The 22,294-nt window shown below is 37.9% G+C and overlaps 1 protein-coding gene across 1 annotated transcript in view; it reads right to left on the minus strand.

Moving 5' to 3' along the window:
• Positions 1-22,294, minus strand: part of SYN2 (synapsin II) — a 187,360-nt gene that overhangs the window by 107,691 nt on the left and 57,375 nt on the right. Inside the window, exons 2-4 of the mRNA XM_009636662.1 lie at positions 14,203-14,260; positions 11,811-11,902; positions 6,773-6,929 (exon numbers count right to left, since the gene is read on the minus strand). Coding sequence (XP_009634957.1) covers positions 6,773-6,929; positions 11,811-11,902; positions 14,203-14,260 — 307 coding nt within the window. The remainder of the gene's footprint in view (positions 1-6,772; positions 6,930-11,810; positions 11,903-14,202; positions 14,261-22,294) is intronic.

Raw genomic sequence — 22,294 nt, forward strand, 5'->3', positions numbered from 1 at the left:
GGCTACAAAAATGATCCGAGGGCTGGAGCGCCTCTCCTATGAGGATAGGCTGAGAGAGTTGGGCTTGTTCAGCCTGGAGAAAAGAAGGCTACGGGGAGACCTGATTGCGGCCTTCCAGTACCTAAAGGGGGCCTATAGGAAAGATGGGGAACATCTTTTTAGTAGGGCCAGCTGTGTTAGGACAAGGGGAAATGGTTTTAAACTAGAACAGGGTAGGTTCAGGCTAGAGGTAAGGAAGAAGTTCTTTACAATGAGGGTGGTAAAACACTGGAACAGGTTGCCCAGAGAGGTAGTGGAGGCCCCATCCCTGGGAACATTCAAGGCCAGGTTGGATGGGGCTCTGAGCAACCTGATCTAGTTAGCGGTGTCCCTGCTCACTGCAGGGGGGTTGGACTAGATGACCACTAGTGGTCCCTTCCAACCCTAAACATTCTATGATTCTATGATTCTATGTTTTGCTTTAACTGGCAGGCTGAGCAAGGAAGCCAACATCTTCACTGGCTGGCAGAGAATTAAACTACAGGTTTTTATGCTTAAGAAAGTTCTGCTCGGATTAGTACTGGAAGAATAGCACATGTGGACAGTTTGTTCCCTGGCTGCCCTATAGATACACAGACATCTGCCTTCACTATATCTGCAAATCCAATATCCTTCATATGAATAGAAGCCACAAAACTGGTTTTAGAAAGACCTCTACCATTCATGCAAATATTTGCAAATGGACAAAGTGAAATTTTTTTTTTTTACGGATGCTGTCACACATTATCACATGAAGCTGTTCAAACTTTACCACCCATGCTACTATGTCAAGTGCGTAAGAAAGCAACTCTTCACTGCTTGACAAAGAGTCGGACAGCACCTGGCTTCCAGTCCTGAAGCAAAAGATAGGAACTGCTCTTGCTACAGCAGCTTATACAGCATAGGGGGAGGAAAAGGCCATTAAACAACCTGTTTGGGTGGGCTCTGGCTGCCCAGAGTCCTCGTCATTATCTATCAAGTAGATCAAGCTTGCCAGAATGGTTGAAAAAACAAGAAAGTTCAGTGCTGTCTCCAGGTTTCATCTAACGAAATATATAAAACTATAGCCACTGACTAAAATACAGGTCTTCACAATAAATTTGAATGTCCCTAAATGTCTTCCCTACCTGGCTTGAAGCCAGATTGCAAGTATGCATTCTTTAGCCTTGACCTTCCATCAGATCCCCTCTGGCTTATGGAGAAGTGCAAGAATCAGCCAAATTCTAGCCTGTTGTTCAGCATTATTGTACAAATCTTATTTTTGGTAATGAGCACCAAATTTTCTTACAGTGCAATAAATACTCAGTAAGAAACTTGTAATTTCTTTCTCTAAATCAGACATGGAATAGCATTGAAAGGTCTCGCAGATTTACAGTAAATAGGTTTTCAAAAGACTTTTCTTCTCACGCATATTCATTTTGTTATTCATTCTCCAGAAGATACTTTGACACAATATCGAACATCATCTGTGTGGTTGTGTCTATTAGTATAGCTTCAATAATTTGTGTCAACAGGAAGCTGGAATGAACAGAGCTCATTTCTTTTATATGCTCCTCCCTGCAGAATTTCCTGCCAGTGCCCCCATCTGTTGCTCAAGATTATTTAAGTATAGATTGAAGGGGGAAAAGCACAAGAGTGCAACTTCTAACAGCAACACCTGAAGGAGGAGAAAACAAGGTGGAGAAGAGTACTAGAATATTACCAGAAAGAAGGGGCGGTTAAAACAGACCTTCCAAAGAATGCAAGGTAAGAAAGAGAAATGAAGTGTTCAATAAGACCAGAAAGACGAAGACAGGCAAGCAGAAAATCATCTGCAAAAGATATGCAAAGCAAAATACAACACATGAAGGCATAGAATTATGTAAGCTTGGCAAAAGGAGCAAAAAAGAATGTCAACAAACTTGCAAAAAAGTATTTGGCTCTCCACTCACAAACTGTAGGAAAACAAACAAACAAGAACTGCAAGATTTACAATACTACCAAGTTCAACAAAAGGAAAAGCCATAACCAGCCCTCCCTCAGAATGATTGCAGATGAGCAAGGAAATAAATTTTGGCATTACAAAGTGTTCTCTGGCACTGGTCTTACACTTAAAACCCTTAATAACAGTAAATTCCTACAATGAAGCAAAGTCCCAGTGATCTTTTGAAGATGTTTCAGTACAACATGGGTTCACGTCTGGAGCTCTATGTAAAAAATGACAGGATCTTTCAGCTGTCTTTAAAATGATACAGATATGTCTGTCTTCTGGGTCTTAATTCCACTCTGCGAGCTTTTGACCAGAACACAGTTCCTATTTTTTTTTTCCCTTTATCGCCCACATTACTGAACCAATGTAGCAGTTTGTCACCATGCTATCAGAGTTTACTTCCCTTGCAGCCAAGCCTGCTCAGGACCCAGCTTTCCCATCCATGCAGTGACCGCTGTCCCTTCACAAGCCATTACAGCCACGCAGTAGCTTGACTCACTACAGTGGGCCTTCTACGTTCCCTCTGTGATTACATCATGTCAGTATTTCAAGCTAAATACAGACTATTCCATGGCAACAACTAATTAAGGTCACTGTGCTCACAAATGTTTTTTGCAGACCCATTATTACGTTGTAGGTTGTGCCATCTCCTTCACCAGAGTAAATGCATAATTAATGTATCAGCAGATCCTTGAAGCCTTCTGTACCAACCACTGTTACATAGCTTCCCAAGGCACACTAACAAGAAAACAGACTACAGATGCAGCTATGTTTTCCCTCTCCATTAAAGGAACCAGAACTGCTATCATGGAATCTCTTCAATTACATACACTTGGTCTATACAATTGCAGCAATTCTGTAATCTCTGCAGTGTTGAAATGTTTATCACTATCTGAACCTAGAAGTAGCAATCCAGCTACTATAATGCATGTAATTAGTATATCACAGTACAGGTTTAACTGAAATGTTCTATCTATAGCAGCCATGGACATTAAACCTTGTGGTCCCTGACAAGTGAGTCAGAGTGTGCATGTTTATTGTACTCACCAGTTAACTCTACCTCACTGCATAATTCCACTTATTTGCAATCTGCTGTATACAGTATTGGTGAAGAGTTAGTAATCTGGGGTACTCCAAGACTGCACCCCCATCAGTGGTATTTGCAACTGAAGCTAAAGAGCAGGGTTTAATTGATGTAAACACTTTAGCATGCAAATTTCACATAAATCTTAATAGGAAGTATGCAAAAGGATGCATGCAGGACAAAAGTTTTTTTAAAAAAAAATTCAACCCAATACACTGGAAAATCATGGGGTTTAAAATATTATTTTTCCAGCCTGAATCATAAGCATGAGGTTTTACCTGTTACTGCAAGCACTGCCATTATCATCACATTTTGCAGTTACTTCCAGCCTCCGCAATTACTTACTTTGCTTACCTACATCATGTACTATCAGAAAGACTACATGCAAGCACATAAGCCTCAGTTAAGCAATATCTCACTTACTTCTTGAAGGACATTTTCCAAAGGAAAACAGAGATAATAAAATATCTAGATTGTTACTTTAAATAATCTCAAACCATAACTTTGGGTAATTAATTATGTTCTTTTTTTTCTTTTTACTATTATAAAACTTCTGTAAATGCTTTACAACAGGGTTTGCACACCATGAGATATGAGATAAGACAGAGGAAGAATCCAATGAGGGAAGTATACATTTTTGCCTCACCTTAACTCATTGTAGCTATAAATTAAACCAGGCAGAATTTTTATCTCATTTGAATGGGATAAGTCATGCATATGACTACTACTTTGCAACATGTCAATGCAATGAAACATTCCAATGTGGCAGGAGAGGGTATGAGCCTTAAAATGGTTCCTCCACAGCTCTGCACGCACTCACTAACAAAGAACTTAGTCTTTATTTACAAAATTCATGCTTTCTCCCCTAGGGAAGTAGCTTTCTGACTTTCTTACCAGCATTTAAGTGAAATCCATCTCACAAGCCAGGATGATGAATTTTTCATAAGGTAGGTGGTAAGTGTTATCACAGAAGTGAAGTAACAGTATTGTAATAATCCCAAATCATTAACATATTACAGTATGCAAACATCTCACCGCACACATTCATTTCAATATTTTCTTCACCATGGTTGCTAGCATCCTAACTTTTCAAAGGGTTATACGGTGCTTTGAACTTTTGATGTGCGTTCAAGGGAACTACGTGTGTCCTGACATCAGAAAACACAAGCTTTAAGACTTGTTTTCAGAAATGTTTTTAGTATGTTCCTGGCAACCTTCCCACCACACCCCCATCTTTCAGTAATATGCCTCAGATCAAATACAAATTTGCTGACTGTCTATTGGCAAAGACATAGAAACCCATGTGCGTCTGCAGACACAGTACGAAAAGAGTTCCACTGAAAAAAATTAAAGGCAGGTGCTTCTTTTTCTAATGCAGGGCACAGCTCTGTCCTCTGGGCTTAAAACAGATGCTGTACATCTGGAGCCATATGTTTTACAAAAAGTAAAGACCTCATACTCTGAAAAACAGTATTTTAAAAAACAAAGGTCTTGTATGTTGGATTCTAACTCTCCATTTATCCAGTAGCCCTTTTATAACTAGTCTAGCTTTCCTGACTTCCCCTCCTAGCAGCTCTATACTATTCCTGATTTTACACTGATGTCAGCAAGATCAATTGCTCGTGAGTAATTCAATTTAATTCCATTGGACACACTATTTTATCTCCTGCTGTTATAGAAATTGCAATTCACTTCTGCCACTCAAATTTTACCTGCAGGAAAGTCAATCTATTTCTCATCAATTAATAAAGATTGTTACTTATGCCTTTATCTAGAGTTCTGATTGCTAATTTTTTATATGGCTTTTGAACTTGTGATTTTTACAGAAATAGTTTTTATAAAAGTATCAGGTCATCCATGTTAACAAGGGAATTGTCCAGAAAGGCATCCTGTACAGGCTGTGAAGAAAGGGGCTAATTGATGGTAAGTCCGAGCACATGCTTGGTTACTTGCACTGCTGCAGAACTGACACGGACACTCATGAGTGCTGAATATGCCTACAGAAATTTCAGCCAAAAAGGGAATCTTTGCAAAAAGCAAAGATACAGATATGGCAAGTCAGAAGAGAGCCATTTAATTGTGAACAGTTATATCACACCTTAAAAAAAAGCTCTACCATAATTCAAGACTTTTTAAAAATTATTATAATTCTAAATTCAAGTAAGACCTTATAAACATAACACTTCATTATTTGTTTGTGAGGTGTACTGTATAGAATAAAAAAAAAAGATATGGAACATGACAATTACTTTACACATGTAACCTTGTATTTGCTTTTGCCAGGTCTTCAAGTTACTATAGTAAATATTCCTACAACTCCTAGTTGCTCCCAGTCATTACTACAAGAGTGAGAAAGCACCAGAGAATTTTTATGTGCAACAAGAGCAGCTGTAAGAAAGAGATATCTTAATTGGTTTGGTGAAAGAACAGCCATGACACATGCCACCAGAAGAATATTACAAGGGAGAATTATTCATTTACTTTTTATTGCATCATTATTACACACAAATGCTACTGTTATTGCTTCCAGTGCTCAGCTTTATTGCATACAATGAATCAAACCATTAAGAAATGCCACACAGCATAGAAAATGTGATTTATTAAAATAATGGATTCTGCAATGCACAATAATTTATTCTGTATTCTGAAAAGTTATAAATGCTCTATCAATTCTTTATTCCCCACTGTAGCTTACTGCAACATAGACGTATGATAAAATTAGCTGGAAGAGGTCTACGTTTGTCCTGCTGACAATCTTATAGAGGGATTTTTATAGTGTGAAAAAACAAACATCTTCAAGGCAATAAAAAGTATTCCGGTAAAACTTTCCTTTGGTGTGAAAAATACTGACATCTGTTCTTTTCTTACACAGACATCAGAGGAAAAACTTACGAAGCTTTGGCTATTTATAACAAGTGGTATTCTTTTAAGTTTCATTAGCTCTTGGGCAACTGAATACATCTATTAAAGGAACAGTGGTTGCACCACTGATAATCATCTTTTAACCACATTTTAACCTGTTGCTACTAATGTTTAGTTCTCTATGAACCAAAAAGATCACCAAATTCTACCTCCATCACTACAAAGCATGTAATGAAAAACTGAATCAGCTTCTACATTAAAACTGGCAAATATCAGTGATGCTCCAGTGTACCTCATTACTCTAGGTGTAACTGAAAAGACTAACTCCTGCCCCATGTGCACAAGATTATGAAAAGAGCTTTCAAACAAGGAACCTAATAGCTTCAGATTTCCTTGGTAAAGCACAGCCCCCAAAATTTCACAGGCATAAGGAAAAGGCTGGCTAAAAGTCTGTTTAAATTATGTTCAAAACCACAAATATGAAAAATATTCTCAGCTTCCTTTTCCCAGACCAGTTGTGAGTAAACACACTTTCCTCACCTGAGGAAGTATGTTAGCAGTGGATAGGCTTTCCGTTAGTTTCCTCACTTATTTCATTATTTGTACTACATAGTTTTTTTTCTCTGTCTCCAAACTGCCTACACTGTCTCTTTGAAAAAAAATTATTTAAATATCTTAGTTTACTTTTTATTCCTTTCACTATTACTTTACTGCTCTGTTAAGTAACTTTGCAGTTTGATACTCAATATTCATGAAATGGAACTAAACAAGCAAGCAAACAAAAAAAAAAAGTCACTAACTGCTTTTGCACAAGAAGAACTTTTCGGTACATTACTTACCACCCATGGTTTGTCACAGAAGTTGTAGATTGATTCCAGGGAGTTGACGCTAGGGATGCCTGCGTACTGCATTCCAATGATCAAGTTACGGAAATCTTCATTTTCTGCCATACTGAATGAATGTTGTCGAACAAGGACAAAGTCAGGCCTGAATGACCTAGCAAGAAAAAGATACATTGCTAATAGTCAACGGTCAAATTGTTTCTCCTTCAACAGCAAAATCTTAAAAAGGAAACATGTCTAGCTGATGGATACAGAAGTACTAAAAGAACACTAAAAGTAAAGGTAAATGCTACAAGACAGAAAGAATTAATATGGCATGAAAGTCTATACTGTATCATTTCTTAACTGCTGTTCAGGAAACATCATCATCCTGTCAATAACACGACTCCATTAAGAGGAAAGACAAATTATCATGGCTTTTCAGGTTGTTTTCCCACTGAAAGATAAACCATATATATAAATTCTCAGTATATTCTTAGTTTACGTACACCAGTTCCTGAGCAATGACAATCAAAAACAAAGCAGGCAAATGTCTCTGCCAGAAACTTAAGCTTGGGAACATTTTCTTTTTCCACAACTGTTGTCAGACTGTTTTAAAGACAGTAGGAGACAAAGCAATCCCACTGCTTGCAGAAGGAATCATACCATAACTGGAAATAATCACAATTCAACTTTTGATCAAGACACTTGTCAAAATGAATTTGTAAACGTAGAACTGCACTTTTTTCTCTCTCTCTTGTATCTAATCAGGATTTCCCCTGTTGCAACCTCTGTGGCTTCTTGTCCTATCACCCCGCACCTTTGAGAACAGTCTGATACTATATTTGCCTTACTCAAACCCTGATATTTAGTTACTGAAGGTGGTTATGGAAAACAGAAGACATAATGCAACAGGACAGAGCCACCAGTACAGGGGCAATTCGCTCCTAAGCTTGACTGTTGAGATTCTCCTCATTCAAATGTTATAGGTGGAAAAACCACTGATTAGCTTGAGGCTATCAACATCCTGCAACAGGTATAACCGCAGGGTAAAATAAATCAGTGTAGTAAATTAGTGTAATTATTTACACGCCTTGAATAAATATAAGCTGTATACTGGAGTGAAAAATTCTGAAGATTCCAAAATGTTTCGGAAATCTCACTCAGTAAAAGGAAACAAAACCAAAATGGTTAAAATTCATGTTAAAATTGGTTAAGCAGTTTTGAGATTCCACCCTGAATGCAGGAGTCAAGGTATATTGGCCGGATCCTTAAATTGGCTTTCAAATGTAATACATCATTTGGCAAAAGCAGCATTATAAAGATCTGCTGTTGAGAGTCATTAAAATGGCACTGTAGACCGATGACCAAAACTTGTAAAGAAATGCTTGCCTTTAACAAGTTTCCAAAAAAAAAAAAAAAAAAAAAAATATTTGTAGCATAGTTCTGAGAATTTGTGATCTAGGTTTCATGGTGGTGTGCCAAGTGGTTGAAGCAAGGAAATTGAATTTACTGGCACAGCATGAGTATACTACTTAAGAGGACTAATAATGCCTTAATCAAAACTGCAGACCACTCAGTGAAAGAGAGACCCCATCAATCGTTTAAAATAGTGCTTAAGAGGATTACACATCACCTCAAACTGTGTTTTTAAATAAAGTAAAGAGCAGAAAGCGTCCTTTAAAATACCGATTTAATGAAACAATCGGGAATTGGGGGAACTTACTTTAAAAAATAAAAATTATGTATTTTGCTTTGCAAAAGCTCCTCAAAGTGACATGATGCATTTACATAATTGTTCCAGTTCTGTAATTACCATTGGACAGAATGACTGTGTATACAGAAAAAGGTCATGAGAAAAATTTTAAGCCTGGCTTAAGCATTTGTAAGATCCAAAATCTCAGCATTATGTAATATGAGATATCATCTTTCATGGTTTGATTTCCATTCACAGAAGTGAAACAAGCAGGTGCCTGTTACACAGTTTTTTCGTTCTAAACTAAGGCAGCAAAATTTTGTCAGTGAAATTTCTATGATTTTACTAGTATTTCTAGCATAAGCCTGATGATACAAGGTCACTTTGGACCTCACATTAATAACACATAACACTTTTCATCTCAGTATTCAGACCTTTTTAGTAATATGCTCATAGTCCTCATTCAATATGAACATAAAGTACCCGCACAACTACTTCTGCTTTTCAAAAATATTCTGTATCTCCAGATAAGTTATCATAGAAACAGAGAACAGCTGTCCCATCATGCCTCCACATCCTTCTCATACCAGAAAGCACGCACACACATGCAGATATCACAATTTGAGTGAAATTTATCAACCTCAGGTAGTTCTAGTTAGTTAAATAAATCACCCATAAAACTGGTAATATTATAAAATGCATTGTCATCTAATTATCAGAGTTATCCGATGACACAGTAAGATTTCTCTGTTTCTTAACACAAGCAGCAGTTTTGCCAAGTTTTCTCAAAAACTGCAAATATATGTCCTTGTAGATGCCATTTTCTGGAGGTTCCCAACTCACATTAAATATTGACATGTTTTGATGCTAGCTTGGCCTCAATATTTTTTGAAAAATTCTCTACAGAAAAGCCACTAAGGAGCAGTGATCAAGATTTCCTGGCTCCAAAACTTCTACTGTTGTGAAAAAAAAATAAAAAAACTAAAAAAAAAAAAAAATAAATTAATCTCTTCTAAGGAAATAATCTTGTGGGTTTGGCATAAGTGGTTGTTGTATTAAGCTGCAGAACTTTTAGAACACACAAGAGATTAAACAGTTGTTTAAGTTTTTTAACAGTTTTAAGTTTTAAAGCATAAAGTACACTTATTTTCAATATTTTCATTTCTTTTTACATGAATGAGTAGGAATTTTCAAATCTTTTATTTGGACAGACGTTGTGCAAAACCACGAAGATGCAAGACATGCTGTATGCTGTCCAGTTCCCTGATCTTTTACTCTTGCCTCAAGATAAACATAAGCAACAAACTACCAGATCACTGTTCGTGGCTTGATCTACCTTTCTGAATGCAACTGTTCAGCCAAATAACTGCTACACTTAACTCATATGTAGCTGCACTGGCCAAAATAGGAGTTATTCCCACAAATTAGACAAAATACAAGACTACCTGAAATAATTTTGCTAATACTTACTTAAGCTTTTACTTGGCCCAGATGTACCCTGTTTTCTCCCCTTGCATCTACAAAGCTGTTGACATCCTCACTGAAAAAAACGGTAAAATTGCCCTGCCTTCAATTGGAATAACCCTTTTTAGACAAAACAGCCCTGTGAGTAGGAAATCAAGTAAATGAGGCAGGAGGCCTGCATGGATGACCAAGGAGCTTCTAGTAAAACTCAGAAAAGAGAAAGCTCAATGGAATGTGGAAAGAGGGTCAATGCCACTTGGAAGGCATACAGGAATGCTGCCGGAGCATGCAGGGAAGCAACTAGAAAGGCCAAGGTTCACCTGGAACTAAGCCTGGCAAAGGATATCAAGCATAACAAGAAGGGCTTCTTCAAGTATATCAGCAGCAAACGGAAGACTAGGGGAAATGTGGGACCACTGCTGAATGAAATGGGCGCCCCAGTGAGAGAAGATACAGAGAAAGCGGAGCTACAGAATGCCTTCTTTGCTTCAGTCTTCACTGCCAAGGCTGGCCCTCAGGCTCCCCAGTCCTTGGAGGTAAGCGAGCAAGCTTGGAGAAAAGACAACCTTCCCTCGGTCGAGGTGCAACAGGTTAGGGATCTTTTAAGGAAGCTGGACACCCACAAATCCATGGGCCCCAATGGAATGCACCCGCGAGTGCTGAAGGAACTGGCAGACAACATTGTTGAGCCATTTTCCATCATCTATGAAAGGTCGTGGAGAACAGGAGAGGTGCCTGATGACTGGAAGATAGCCAATGTCACTCCAGTCTTCAAAAAGGGCAAGAAGGAGGACCCAGAAAAATACAGGACAGTTAGTCTCACCTCCATCCCTGGAAAACTGATGGAACAACTCATTCTGGGTGTCGTCTCCAAGTAAGTGGAGGAAAAGAAGGTGATCAGGAGTACCCAGCATGGATTCACCAAGGGGAAATCATGCCTAACCAATCTGATAGCCTTCTATGATGGCATGGGAGAGCAACAAGGATGATAAAGGGACTGGAGCATCTCCCCTGTGAGGAAAGGCTGAGAGAGTTGGGCTTGTTTAGCCTGAAGAAGAGAAGACTGAGAGGGGACCTCATCAACACATACAAAGATCTTAATGGTGGATGTCACGAGGATGGACTCATTGCAGTGGTGCTCAGCAACAGGACAAGGGGCAATGGGTACAAACTGAAACATAAGAGGTTTCAGTTGAATATGAGGAAAAACTTCTTTCCTTTGAGGATGACAGAGCACTGGAACAGGCTGCCCAGGAGAGTTGTGGAGTCTCCTTCTCTGGAGATATTCAAAGCCCGCCTGGACGAAGACCTGTGTAACATGCTCTAGGTGAACCTGCTTTAGCAGGGGGGTTGGACTAGATGATCTCCCGAGGTCCCTTCCAACCCTTGCGATTCTGTGATTCTGTGAAATCTGAGGCTTTTAAATTGAAATCTTTCAAACAGTCAGTGACATTCCAGTGACTATCCTGAGAGGAGTGCTATGAATTGAGCTGTTTCAACAGAAAATATTCAACACTGAATATAAACACTGCTCATCTGGAAAGATCTGGCATGTACAAAATTATCAAGACTGTCTTTATTTCTGAAGCAAAGATAAGACCCAAATCAATAACCCTAACTCCCAATCATGTGTTATTTATACCAGACTTCACTCCCATCTTAATGAAATCCATCTTTCATATGATCAAAATGTGGAGACATCTCCTTCCTGTCACAAACAGGACTTACTGCACTGATCAGATACTTTTTTTCCTACTCTTCATGCCAATGACTGAGGTGCGTTGCATCAGTCAAAATCCATATTGCGCATATAGAAAAAAATCATTCAGTACCTTTTACATGCATACATTATGACATTTACTGCTTTTTGCTGTTATTCTATTTGGTTTTTCTTACCTGACAACTTTAGTGCCATTTCGAAATACTTGGATATCTACTGCGTAATTGCCATCAGCATGGGCTATCAAGTTGATTTCTGAAAATTCTGCCTATGAAAAGAAGACTCACGTTAGTCAGTCTGGTTTATTTTACTTTTATTTTCCCAAATCCCTTCTTCTACCTATTAGTTTCTGAACTGCTGATGGTGTATATTTGGAATATAATGAGCACTGAGAGCATATTAATCCAACAGTACTTGCCACATATGACATATCACATTTGAATAAATTCAAATACAAAGAAAGCAGAAAGTAAAAAACTTTATAAAAAAGGACTCTGAGGCAGTAGCAAGTGTACTTCCTCATTCATGCCCGCATAGAAGCGTAGAGAGTATATTTTTGCTTTGTATGGTTTATCAAAGAGATTAATACAGACTCAAAAAACATTTACGTAAGGTTTTGAACAGTACAAAAGCAATGTTAAAATAACTATGATAAATAGAATACTTTTTTATAGCATTTAGTGTCACTTCGTATAATTTACCCCTTTCTATTTCCTTTATGTGCCTTTACTCTTCTTTTTAAAGGATTTGGTGCTAATAAACAATTGACTCACAAAATTCACAAATGAAGACCTTTTTCAAAGTATCTTCTCACACTGGAAATGTGGAATTTAAAAGGAATCACTTCCATACTCTGAATCTACAGTTATTTGAAAGGAAAGGACAGGATGTTTTTCATTTATCCACAGTCTTTCATCAGCTTAGGCTCTCAAGGCACTTTACAATAACATTACACAGCAGAATAATTGAAATGCAGCCAACTGTCTTCTAGTGGATAAATAAAAGTGTCTTTGCTATCCCAGACACTAATACAGAATAGAGAGTGTCAGAATTCTCATTAGTCTCCTCTTGAAAAATGGTATCACTGGAAGTCTTCCTAAGTAAAATTTGTGTAAGGCTTTCAGAATTTAGTGTTCAGTTAAGGCAAGTGTTGACTATTCTAACCACCATTCCAACTGAATAGCTTAAGTATGTGCTTGATTTCCAAGCATGGGTGTCTCTTCATTAAATCCCATATGCTTATATACTTTCTTGGATCAGTGTTACAACGTTACAATAAACAAAAGGGGCAGTTTTAAGATTATTGTAAAAACAGTGAAAATGGTGAGAGATTGAAATATTTGTGTAAGCGCTGACAGTGTTGAAGAATCACTTAAAACCTATTTAATCTGAGATTGACAACTGATGTCTCCAATTAATAAATCATACTAAACAATTACAAGGGTTCCAATATAGATTTTGTAGTTTAAAATCTTAGTACATGATAGAAAATATTTTATGTTATAGATAGGTTCCTGTAAGTAGCATAAAAATAAAATAATGCTCTCTGGTATTCGCAAAAGAGCACTAAAGTAGTTGTTAATAACTATTTGTATGCGATTGTCACAGTGTTGACGTGTTACAAAGTGATTAACAGGGTTCAGAAATTTTCAATCTCTTACTGATTAAAGGTGGTTCTGGTCCTACAAGAGACCATACGAAGGAAATTCTACGCTTACACAGAGCTTTTGTTAATATTAAAGAGACAGTGTGCATGATGTCAATTGCATAGTCTGATCTAGGTGTAAATGGTATTCCAGGACAAAATAGCTTGTCTTCTTTCTCCTGTCTCTCCCTCAATACTCTTGAGGAACCCTGACAAAGCTTTCCATGTTTCCAAGCCAAGAACATCAGCAGATATTCAATGGTGTAAAGAATGGAGCAAAGCTAGATGCTGTACTATTACAGTGAATTTAGATAAGTTGAATCCACACAGCTAGTGATAATTCTCCCTCACTCTTTGAAATTCCAATGACAAAACTATTCAGTTTAAATTCTGAAGCTTCTTATAGTAGCATCTAGTTGTAAAATTCAAGACTGAAAATAAATGAAAAGACTTATTTAATTCCCTAGTTTCAGATATCTAGCTCAAATAAAATAGTCATAATTCTGATGCACCCTGATTTATATCTCCATATTTATTCAGTTTGTTTTTTTTTTAAAACCCCACATGCTAGCACTGCAACCAGAGTGTATGTATATACTTAAGGGAAGGAATTAGTGATACAGAAATGCAACATGTAATTCACGGAGTGTCTGGGAAATTCACGGTCTCTAAGCAACAACTTTCGAGTACAATATGGTTTTAATGTTGTGCAAATTATGGTCAAAATCCTCTAAAGAAAGACACGTTAGAATGAAACATAATCAAATCTTTGAGTGTTCTACTTGTGAGGGGTTTTTTGAAGCATAACGGACTATGTATCTATCTCTACATATACGTATATAGAATCATAGAATTGGTTAGGTTGGAAAAGATCCTTAAGATCATCGAGTCCAACCGTTAACCTAGCACTTTCATGTAGTTACCTGTTCAACCTTTATGTCATATTCTCCATGGACCTTTTTTCCACGAAAAGCCTTGGCCCTGCAGGAACAAAGGGAGAGAGAAAAATCAAGGATATAGGTATCTGTAATTACTAGCTACATAAAAGCTTCCTGTATGGCCTTCAGTATCTTGAAAATACACATATATACTAATTGAATCTACCTACTACACATACACAATTCTCCTTCCTTTGACATCCTCGTACCCTTAACACCCCATCACACAGTATTTTGTGATAAAAAGCATACATAATGCGATTTTCAACATTAACGTGTATACCAAAGTATACTGAAATATATATTTCACAATTAGTTAGTAATATAAAATGAGTACCTCTAAAAAGATGCAATCCTGCTCTCATTAATGTGAACAACGCCAGTGGAAATTCAATTCAATGTGAACAACATCCTACCAACCATCCATGTTAATCTTTATCCACTCAGCTTTTTTAGAAAAACTGGTTTATTGGAAACACTATGCTTAGAAACTTGCTATTGTTTTTAAAGAACGTATCAGAAGTACTGGAGACTGCTTTCACCAACTTTGTGAGTGCCTGATTTACTCATCAATTTTGCCTTTTCTAGACTGTAACTTGAGACAATGTAATTAAACTGAAGGACAGCTGATGAGTTAATTATTATACATCAGGGTTACTGTGATAAAACAGAACTGAATTCAATGATCCAGTCTCCCAGGCCTAGCAAGCAGACATTCTTCTAGGAATCTGCCAGTTGTATGCCTTAAGCAGGATGTATTGGCTTTGGAGTAAATGGGAATTAAAAAAAATAAAAATCTGTTGATAAAAGGGAACTAGCCTAACAGTTGGAAAAGGGATATGGTATCAGTCTCTGTCTGCACCTTCTTTGCTTAAGCCAGCTTAAGAGTACCTTTCCCATTTTTACTATATGCAAACAAAAATCTGTTGCACAAACCAAAACCAGACTACCACAGAACATCTTCTCAAGCAAAGGAAGTGTTTATACTGCAATTGTGTATGAAAATATTGCCCAACAATTAATTCTGTACAAATACGCAATTGGTGAGAAGATGACAACAAAGAAAGCATTTGCATTGCTGGTTTATACTTTTTTCTTGTAATAAATACACAGGAAATATGAAGTTTGAAATCCATTGGTTTATTATAGGAGGTGCAAACTCAGCATAATGTTATCTGCTATTTTTGCCAATAACAAAAGTAGAAGTTAAATATACTGTATCACAAGTCTAACTTAAAGAACTACTATCCATCACTTATTTTTCTTTCCAAATTCATTCTGAAATTCTGTATGGGGAATATGAAAATTACCTCTAGACAACTTTGAAGATGTCAGGACATGGCTTAAGTTTTATAATGATGTTTATATTGAAGCACCAGCTGGACCACATTAATCTGATTGGTGCAAGAAAACCAAGGGCATCTGTATTACCCTGGGAGAAGTCCTCAAAAGCCAGACCAGATAGGAAGGCATCACGTTCAAAGATAAGACCATATCTGCCTCAGGAGAAAAGCAACCAACTTGTAACAACAGACAATTAAAATGTCTTAGATGAAAAACTAAGGTTTACCACTTTGAAAAATATTGAAAACTCCCAATTCTGATCCCCATGAGCACTAAGTCCATTGCACATATTGGAATGTGCTGGAAACATTAATTAATTATTAATTAGTGAGATGCTATTCCTTTAAATTCAGTCTTTCTACTTAAACATCATTTAGACGAGGCAACCTTTACACAACTAAACTCTGGCATGATTCACATTTCAACAAATTACTTCAGCTTTGAAAATAAACAGTAATAGTAAGTACTGAAGTTAAGAAATCTGGGGCTTGAAAACAAACATGACATTTAAACATTTGGAGAGACTTAATTTCAAAGTAGCTTTAACCAAAAACTTCTATAAAAATGTCTGATATTCAAGAATATTCTCCAAATGTTGAGCCACAAACTGCAAAAATTTATCTTGCTATCTCTAAAAAATAACTTACAGCAAAAAGTCATGTCTCAGTTATTTCAGAACAAACTCTGAGAAATTCTAAGCAAGAGTCTGCTGTGAAATAGAACCTAGTTTCCATGTTATTTACTGTATGTAGGAAGTACAGTCATGCCCTGCTTGAATCATTTCCTATTTGCAATACGAGAAATGTGCAATCCTATCAAAGACATTTATTACATGATTAAATTAATATTTATTTTTTTTTACTGAGAGGAGATGGGGAAGAAAATTCTTTGGTGCTATTGATTTACAGAATTTCACTGAACTGTAGCTTGAAATTCTTGTTATGCGTTATGATTCTTAGTACTGAGCATGGAATACCTGTATATTGACTGTCAGAGCTAGGTAAGGCCATTTGAGAAGAGTGTGAGGCTAGCTGTCAGCAGCTAAAGATAAAGCTAGCTAAAGCTAGAGTAAAGTTAACAAAACAAATATGCCCCAATTCAAATAACATTTGGCTGCCTGTCCTGGTTTCGGCTGGGATAGAGTTAATTTTCTTCATAGTAGCTAGCATAGTGCTGTGTTTTGGATTTAGTGCCAGAAGAATGTTGATAACACACTGATGTTTTCAGCTGTTGCCAAGTAGTGCTCAGACTACTCAAGGACTTTTTGAGCTTCTCCTGCTCGCCCAGGTGCATAACAAGCTGGGAGGGAGCACAGCTAGGACAGCTAACCCAAACTGACCAAAGAGCTATTCCATACCATATAACGTCATGCTCGGGGGGGTTAGTTGGTTCAGTCGGTCGGTCGGTCGGTCGGTTGGTCGCGGGCAGAGTGGTCGCAGCTCGGGCTGTGTGATCGCAGCTCGGGGGGAGTGATCGCTGCTCGGGACGGGCTGGGCACTGGTCAGCGGGTGGTGAGCAATTGCATTGTGCATCACTTGTTTTATATATATTCTGTATATTCTCTTACTATTATTATTATTACTATTGTTATTCTTCTCTCTTATTAAACTGTCTCTATCTCAGCCCACGGGTCTTACTTTTTGTTCCTTTCCTACAATTCTCTCCCCCATCCCACTGAGGGAGGGGGGGGAATGAGCGAGCGGCTGTGTGGTGCTTAGCTGCCAGCCGGGTTAAACCACGACACCGACCATTGTTGATGATTTCTTGCACTGTATGTAGGGAGGAGTAGGAAAGAAATCAATACCATTATTCTTTTGAAACTCACTATGTAAGCCAGTTGCTTTCCAAAGCCTAAATATAGAGAAAACAGACAGCTACTAATATGAATGCCGCCTACTGGAGTTATTAGCATGACCTCTTATAGTCAGAATCTTTCCAAGATATGTGAAAGATTTATGCATTTATGCTTCACAATTCATTTTCTGGATAAAAGTCTTGCACACTTAAAACTAAACAACTACAGAATATACAGTTGCCATAGATGCAGCCTAATATGAACTCATACTACTTACTGAACTTTGGCAAGGACAATGAATGAAGTAGTAATCACTAAAAATGTTTCAAATACATACAAGAGACCTGAAAAATTTCCCTCAAACTACACAGCATCTACATACATTTCCGCAGTATCTTACTATGCCATGAAACCAATGTGGTTTCATTTCACATAAACAAGCAAAATACTAAAAGTGGTGCTACTTTCAATTGGCAGCAAAATCAACAGGAAAATCATATGCTAACATGCAATAGGTTTATGCTTCTTCAATGTTCATTCTTTAACACAATGCAGAGCTTATCAGCAGCAGTCTTTATTGAAGTCAAAAGCACGCATCCAGAAGGTATGTGGGGTCCAGTCCTGCAAATCACTGCTCATGTGTGTAAGCCTCCTATTTTCACAGCACTGCGTACCCTTAAACACTGCAATTTGCTCCTGCGAATTTGGTGCAGCAGCACTTGTAGTCTGATTTCTGTAGAAACAACATAAAGTGCACAGGAATCAGTTCCATTTGAACACTGATTTCTGGGCATGTCTGAACAGTGAACTGGGAACCAATTACTGATCCTATGAATAACAAGACTAAATGCTCAAAAATAATTATAGTGCCAGTTCACTACAACAGGGCAAAAGTTTGTTCATAATTTAGAACAGTAGCACCCTCTGGAGTACGCAAAATGCAGACTGTCAACATTTATAAACAGCTAGCATAATTTACTTCATGCAAGGTAATGTATGTTTATAAACACAGTAGTCTCAAATAACTGGGTTGCTGGAATCACCATACACATGTAAACATTTTGGCAGACTACTGATGCAGAACCAGCCAGACTTCCACGAACTTAAAAAGTGTGGTACGCTAGCCTCAGTGACAGAATAGAAAGTGTTGAACAGAAAGCAAGGTAAGCCTTCAAGTTCAAATCTGTTTAGAAATAACTAATTATTTCAATTTAAAAAAAAAAAAGAGAGAGAAAAGAAAAAGATGATAGAAAATAAAAAGAAGTAGATTTAGTCTCAGTGGTTTTGTACCAGAAAAACTATGGTTTGTATATGCTGCTCTAATTTCATGCTGTGTCAGGAATAATCAATCTACCACCAGCAGTCAGTATTTTCTACTAATGTAATGGAAATATGACTGTGTCTAAGATGTCATGAGCACCCCATTTGTACTGCTATATGATCCAGTAACACAGAGTGTTAAGAAATACAGAACCCTGGCATAATCATAGAGTATCTTGAGTTGGAATAGGCCCATAAGGATCAACGAGTCCAACTCCCTGCTCCTCGCAGGACCACCTAAAACTAAATCGTATGACGAAAAAAAAAAGATGCTCCTTGAGCTGTGACAGGCTCAGTGCCATGACCACCTCCCTGGGGAGCCTGTTCCAGGGACCAAGCACCCTCTCAGTGAAGAACCTTTTCCTGATGTCCAACCTGAACTTCCCCAGATGCAGCTTCAATGCATTTCCTCGTGTCCTATTGCTGGTCACCAGAGAGGAGATCAGCACCTCCCCTTGAGGAAGGTGTAGACTGCAATGGGGGTCCCCCTCAGCCTTCTCTTCTCTAAGCTGAACAAGCCAAGTGACCTCAGCCGTTCCTCCTAAGCCTTGCCCTCGAGGCCTTTCACCATCTTGGTCCCCCTCGTCAGGACACACTCTCATAGTCTGATGCCCTTCTTACACTGAGGTGCTCAAAGCTGCACCAGTGCGGTGCAGAGTGGGACAACCACCTCCCTCGACTGGCTAGCAATGCTGGGCTTGCTGCACCCCAGGACACGGTTGCCCCTTTTGGCTGCCCGCAATTCAACTTGCCATCAACCCAAACCCCCAGATCTCTTTCCATGGGGCTGCTTTGCAGCCTCTTGTCCCCCAGTTTGTATGTATAAGCAGGATTACCCCACCCCAGGCGGAGAATCCAGCACCTGCTTGTTAAATTTCATACATAATACATTTGGTAACCTTGTCTCCTGATAGTATGAACATTTGCTATACTGACTTCCAACCAACCAGCCTAGCCAAGAACACTCATCATCTGGAACTGCTATGGTGATGCTATCATGACTAAATAGAAAAATCTACTAAGAATATTGTAAACATGATGGTTTACAGGCTTTTATTCACTTGTTCCACATTTCTGCAACAAGACACTGTTAAGAGACTTATAAAAAAAAAAATAAACCACCCTATTTAAAACCTGACTCTTCAAGACCTTGATACTCTTAAATGTGTTAGATTCTGCAAAGACCCATTTGGATTTAAAACATGTTCTTTTTTTTCTTCTGCACTGTAAAATTGTATTTCTGGCACTTGAACCAACCAGTATTGTACCCTCGCACAAGCCAGTTATGTTTTCTTCAGCTATTACTTCATACAGAAATTGTCTTAAAAGAAGCAGACCATCACCACAAAATAAGTGGCAGAATATATCAAACGCATAACTTATTTTTAATAGTGCTCCCTGTTGAGTTGGATTTCATGATATTAATCTCCATTACCAGGAGCCTGTAAATCTGAACAGCAGCACATTTTATTGGCTGAAACAGCACAGCTTATTTTAACATGTTCCGCATTTGTATCAGGCCAGTTAAGTTTTGCTGTTAATCACTTGGTTTGATGAAACTTCAAATCCAACGGAAGCACCATAACAGCAAGGACATGTGGATTGCTCTTTCCAGTTTTTTACTGTGTGATCTGACAACCCACAGAAACCCTAACTGAAACTTGATTAATTTCATAAACACATTTTTCCCCCCAGTATGACAGGCAGGACACAATGCAATTCTTCATTCTGAGTCGTAGCCTAGCCTTATGAAGGAAAAAATACACTGTTCTTGTAAGAAAAAATATGCTGGCTTCTTCTAATAAGGTAACATATAAGCAATTGCATTTTAGCCTAATTTTTAATCAATCGAGGTCACAATAGAAATTATTTCTGAATGTTTTCTTCTGTGCCCAATGGCACAACACAGTCATATTTTTCTGGGTATCATACTGTTTCCACTGGTACAATATGTCTTGGTCTTCCCTCTGTATCTTTACCTGAAACCACTGTCTCTTCCACTATACCAATCTTGTCAATCGTAATATATGGAGAGAGAATGACTAGGAACAAAACCAAGCACCTATAGTCCTAGTGTATACTAGCACATGACAGAGTCATCCCAGATAGCCTAATACAGGAACCTATCACATGGTTAATTCTATCGAGCTAACAGTATTTCTTCATTGCTGATTTGCCCAGTTTTATTGAGGATCATGAAAGCACCTGAGCAGTTCAGACTTAACAAGGCAGTAGAAAACACCTGTATGAAACACTACTCTGCTGGTTCAGGGCTTTCCTTCCCTGACTTTTGTAACTTGGAGCAAAGAACTTTGTTAAATACATACTTAAAAAACAGAGCTCCTGCATGCAGCTTTTCCTCTACAGAGGCATTGAACCTCATATCCTTCCCTATTCCCTTTACCAGTGATGGCTAAACTCATGAAAAAGCAGAGTAAACTTTTTCAGTGGGGGATTTTCCTGACGTGACAGTAGAGAAGTTGGCCAAAGAGATTCCCCTCTAAAAGTGTATTAAGAAAGCAAGCATAAACAATCTAGAAATAAAGAATGCAAGCTTATTAAGCAGCAATTATTCCATTTACCTTTCTGTGCTGCACATCCCCCTTGCTAGAAAAGGTTTGGTTTTTTTCAGAACAGCTTTGTATGTGGCACCTACAGAGGTGTCCACAATCTCTTGTTCAATCCCATTTTTTCCTAATTTATTACTAGTATTTTTTTTAACAGATTATCCTATGCCCTTAGCATATATCAGAATGTTATCTCCTTTAATCTGATCATTTAAACAAAACAGAAACATTTTATCCTTTCACAGCACAGATCTTCCAGCCCAAGAACCGTCTCTGTTCTTTTAATCAGGAGCCCTTCTATTTGTCACTCTGGTATGTGCCCAAATACAGCGTTTGCACTAGAGCGCTGATCAAAAAGAAAATGCCTCCTACTCTTGTATCTCTCATTTGAGCTTAAACTTTCATGTTTCTTTTGAAAAGCATGCTTTACTGAAAATGCCTAATTTTCTGCCCACTCAAGGTGAAACAAGTACTCTTTCATGACCAAACACTAGTCTGCCTTTCTGGTAAAGTATCAAAATCCCACACGTCCAATTATGTAACGTTTACTATTAGCCCATTACTTCTGTTCAGGATTTATAGTCACAGCGTAATTTCTGTGGGCTTTTTTTTTTTAAATTAGATGACAAATGAAAGTATTTTTAAATGTTCATTCCCTCATCACTAGAAGATCTCATACGTGATGAAACATATTATAACCCTTTCCAAATCTGCTAGACTCATTAGAATGACTATTACACTTTCCCATGGTTAGGTTCATAAAAATATTTTGTACTCATGAGATGAACAAAAAGTCCCAACTTTTTTACAGAAAAACATCACTAGCCAAATTACGAAATATTGCTATTCTATCTACTGATGAAGGTTTTAATTATCCTTAGTGCGCCAAGACTCAAACTGCATATTCTGCACCAGTTGCTCTGAATTAGAATCATAGAATTGCTTTGGTTGGAAAAGACCTTTAAGATCATCACGTCCAACCTTTAACCTAACCCTGCCATCCCACCACTAAACCATGGCCCTAAGCACCTCATCTATCCTTCTTTTAAAT

The sequence above is a fragment of the Egretta garzetta genome, unplaced genomic scaffold (genome assembly GCF_000687185.1).
Source record: "Egretta garzetta isolate BGI_Z169 unplaced genomic scaffold, ASM68718v1 scaffold553, whole genome shotgun sequence".
NCBI lineage: Eukaryota > Metazoa > Chordata > Aves > Pelecaniformes > Ardeidae > Egretta > Egretta garzetta.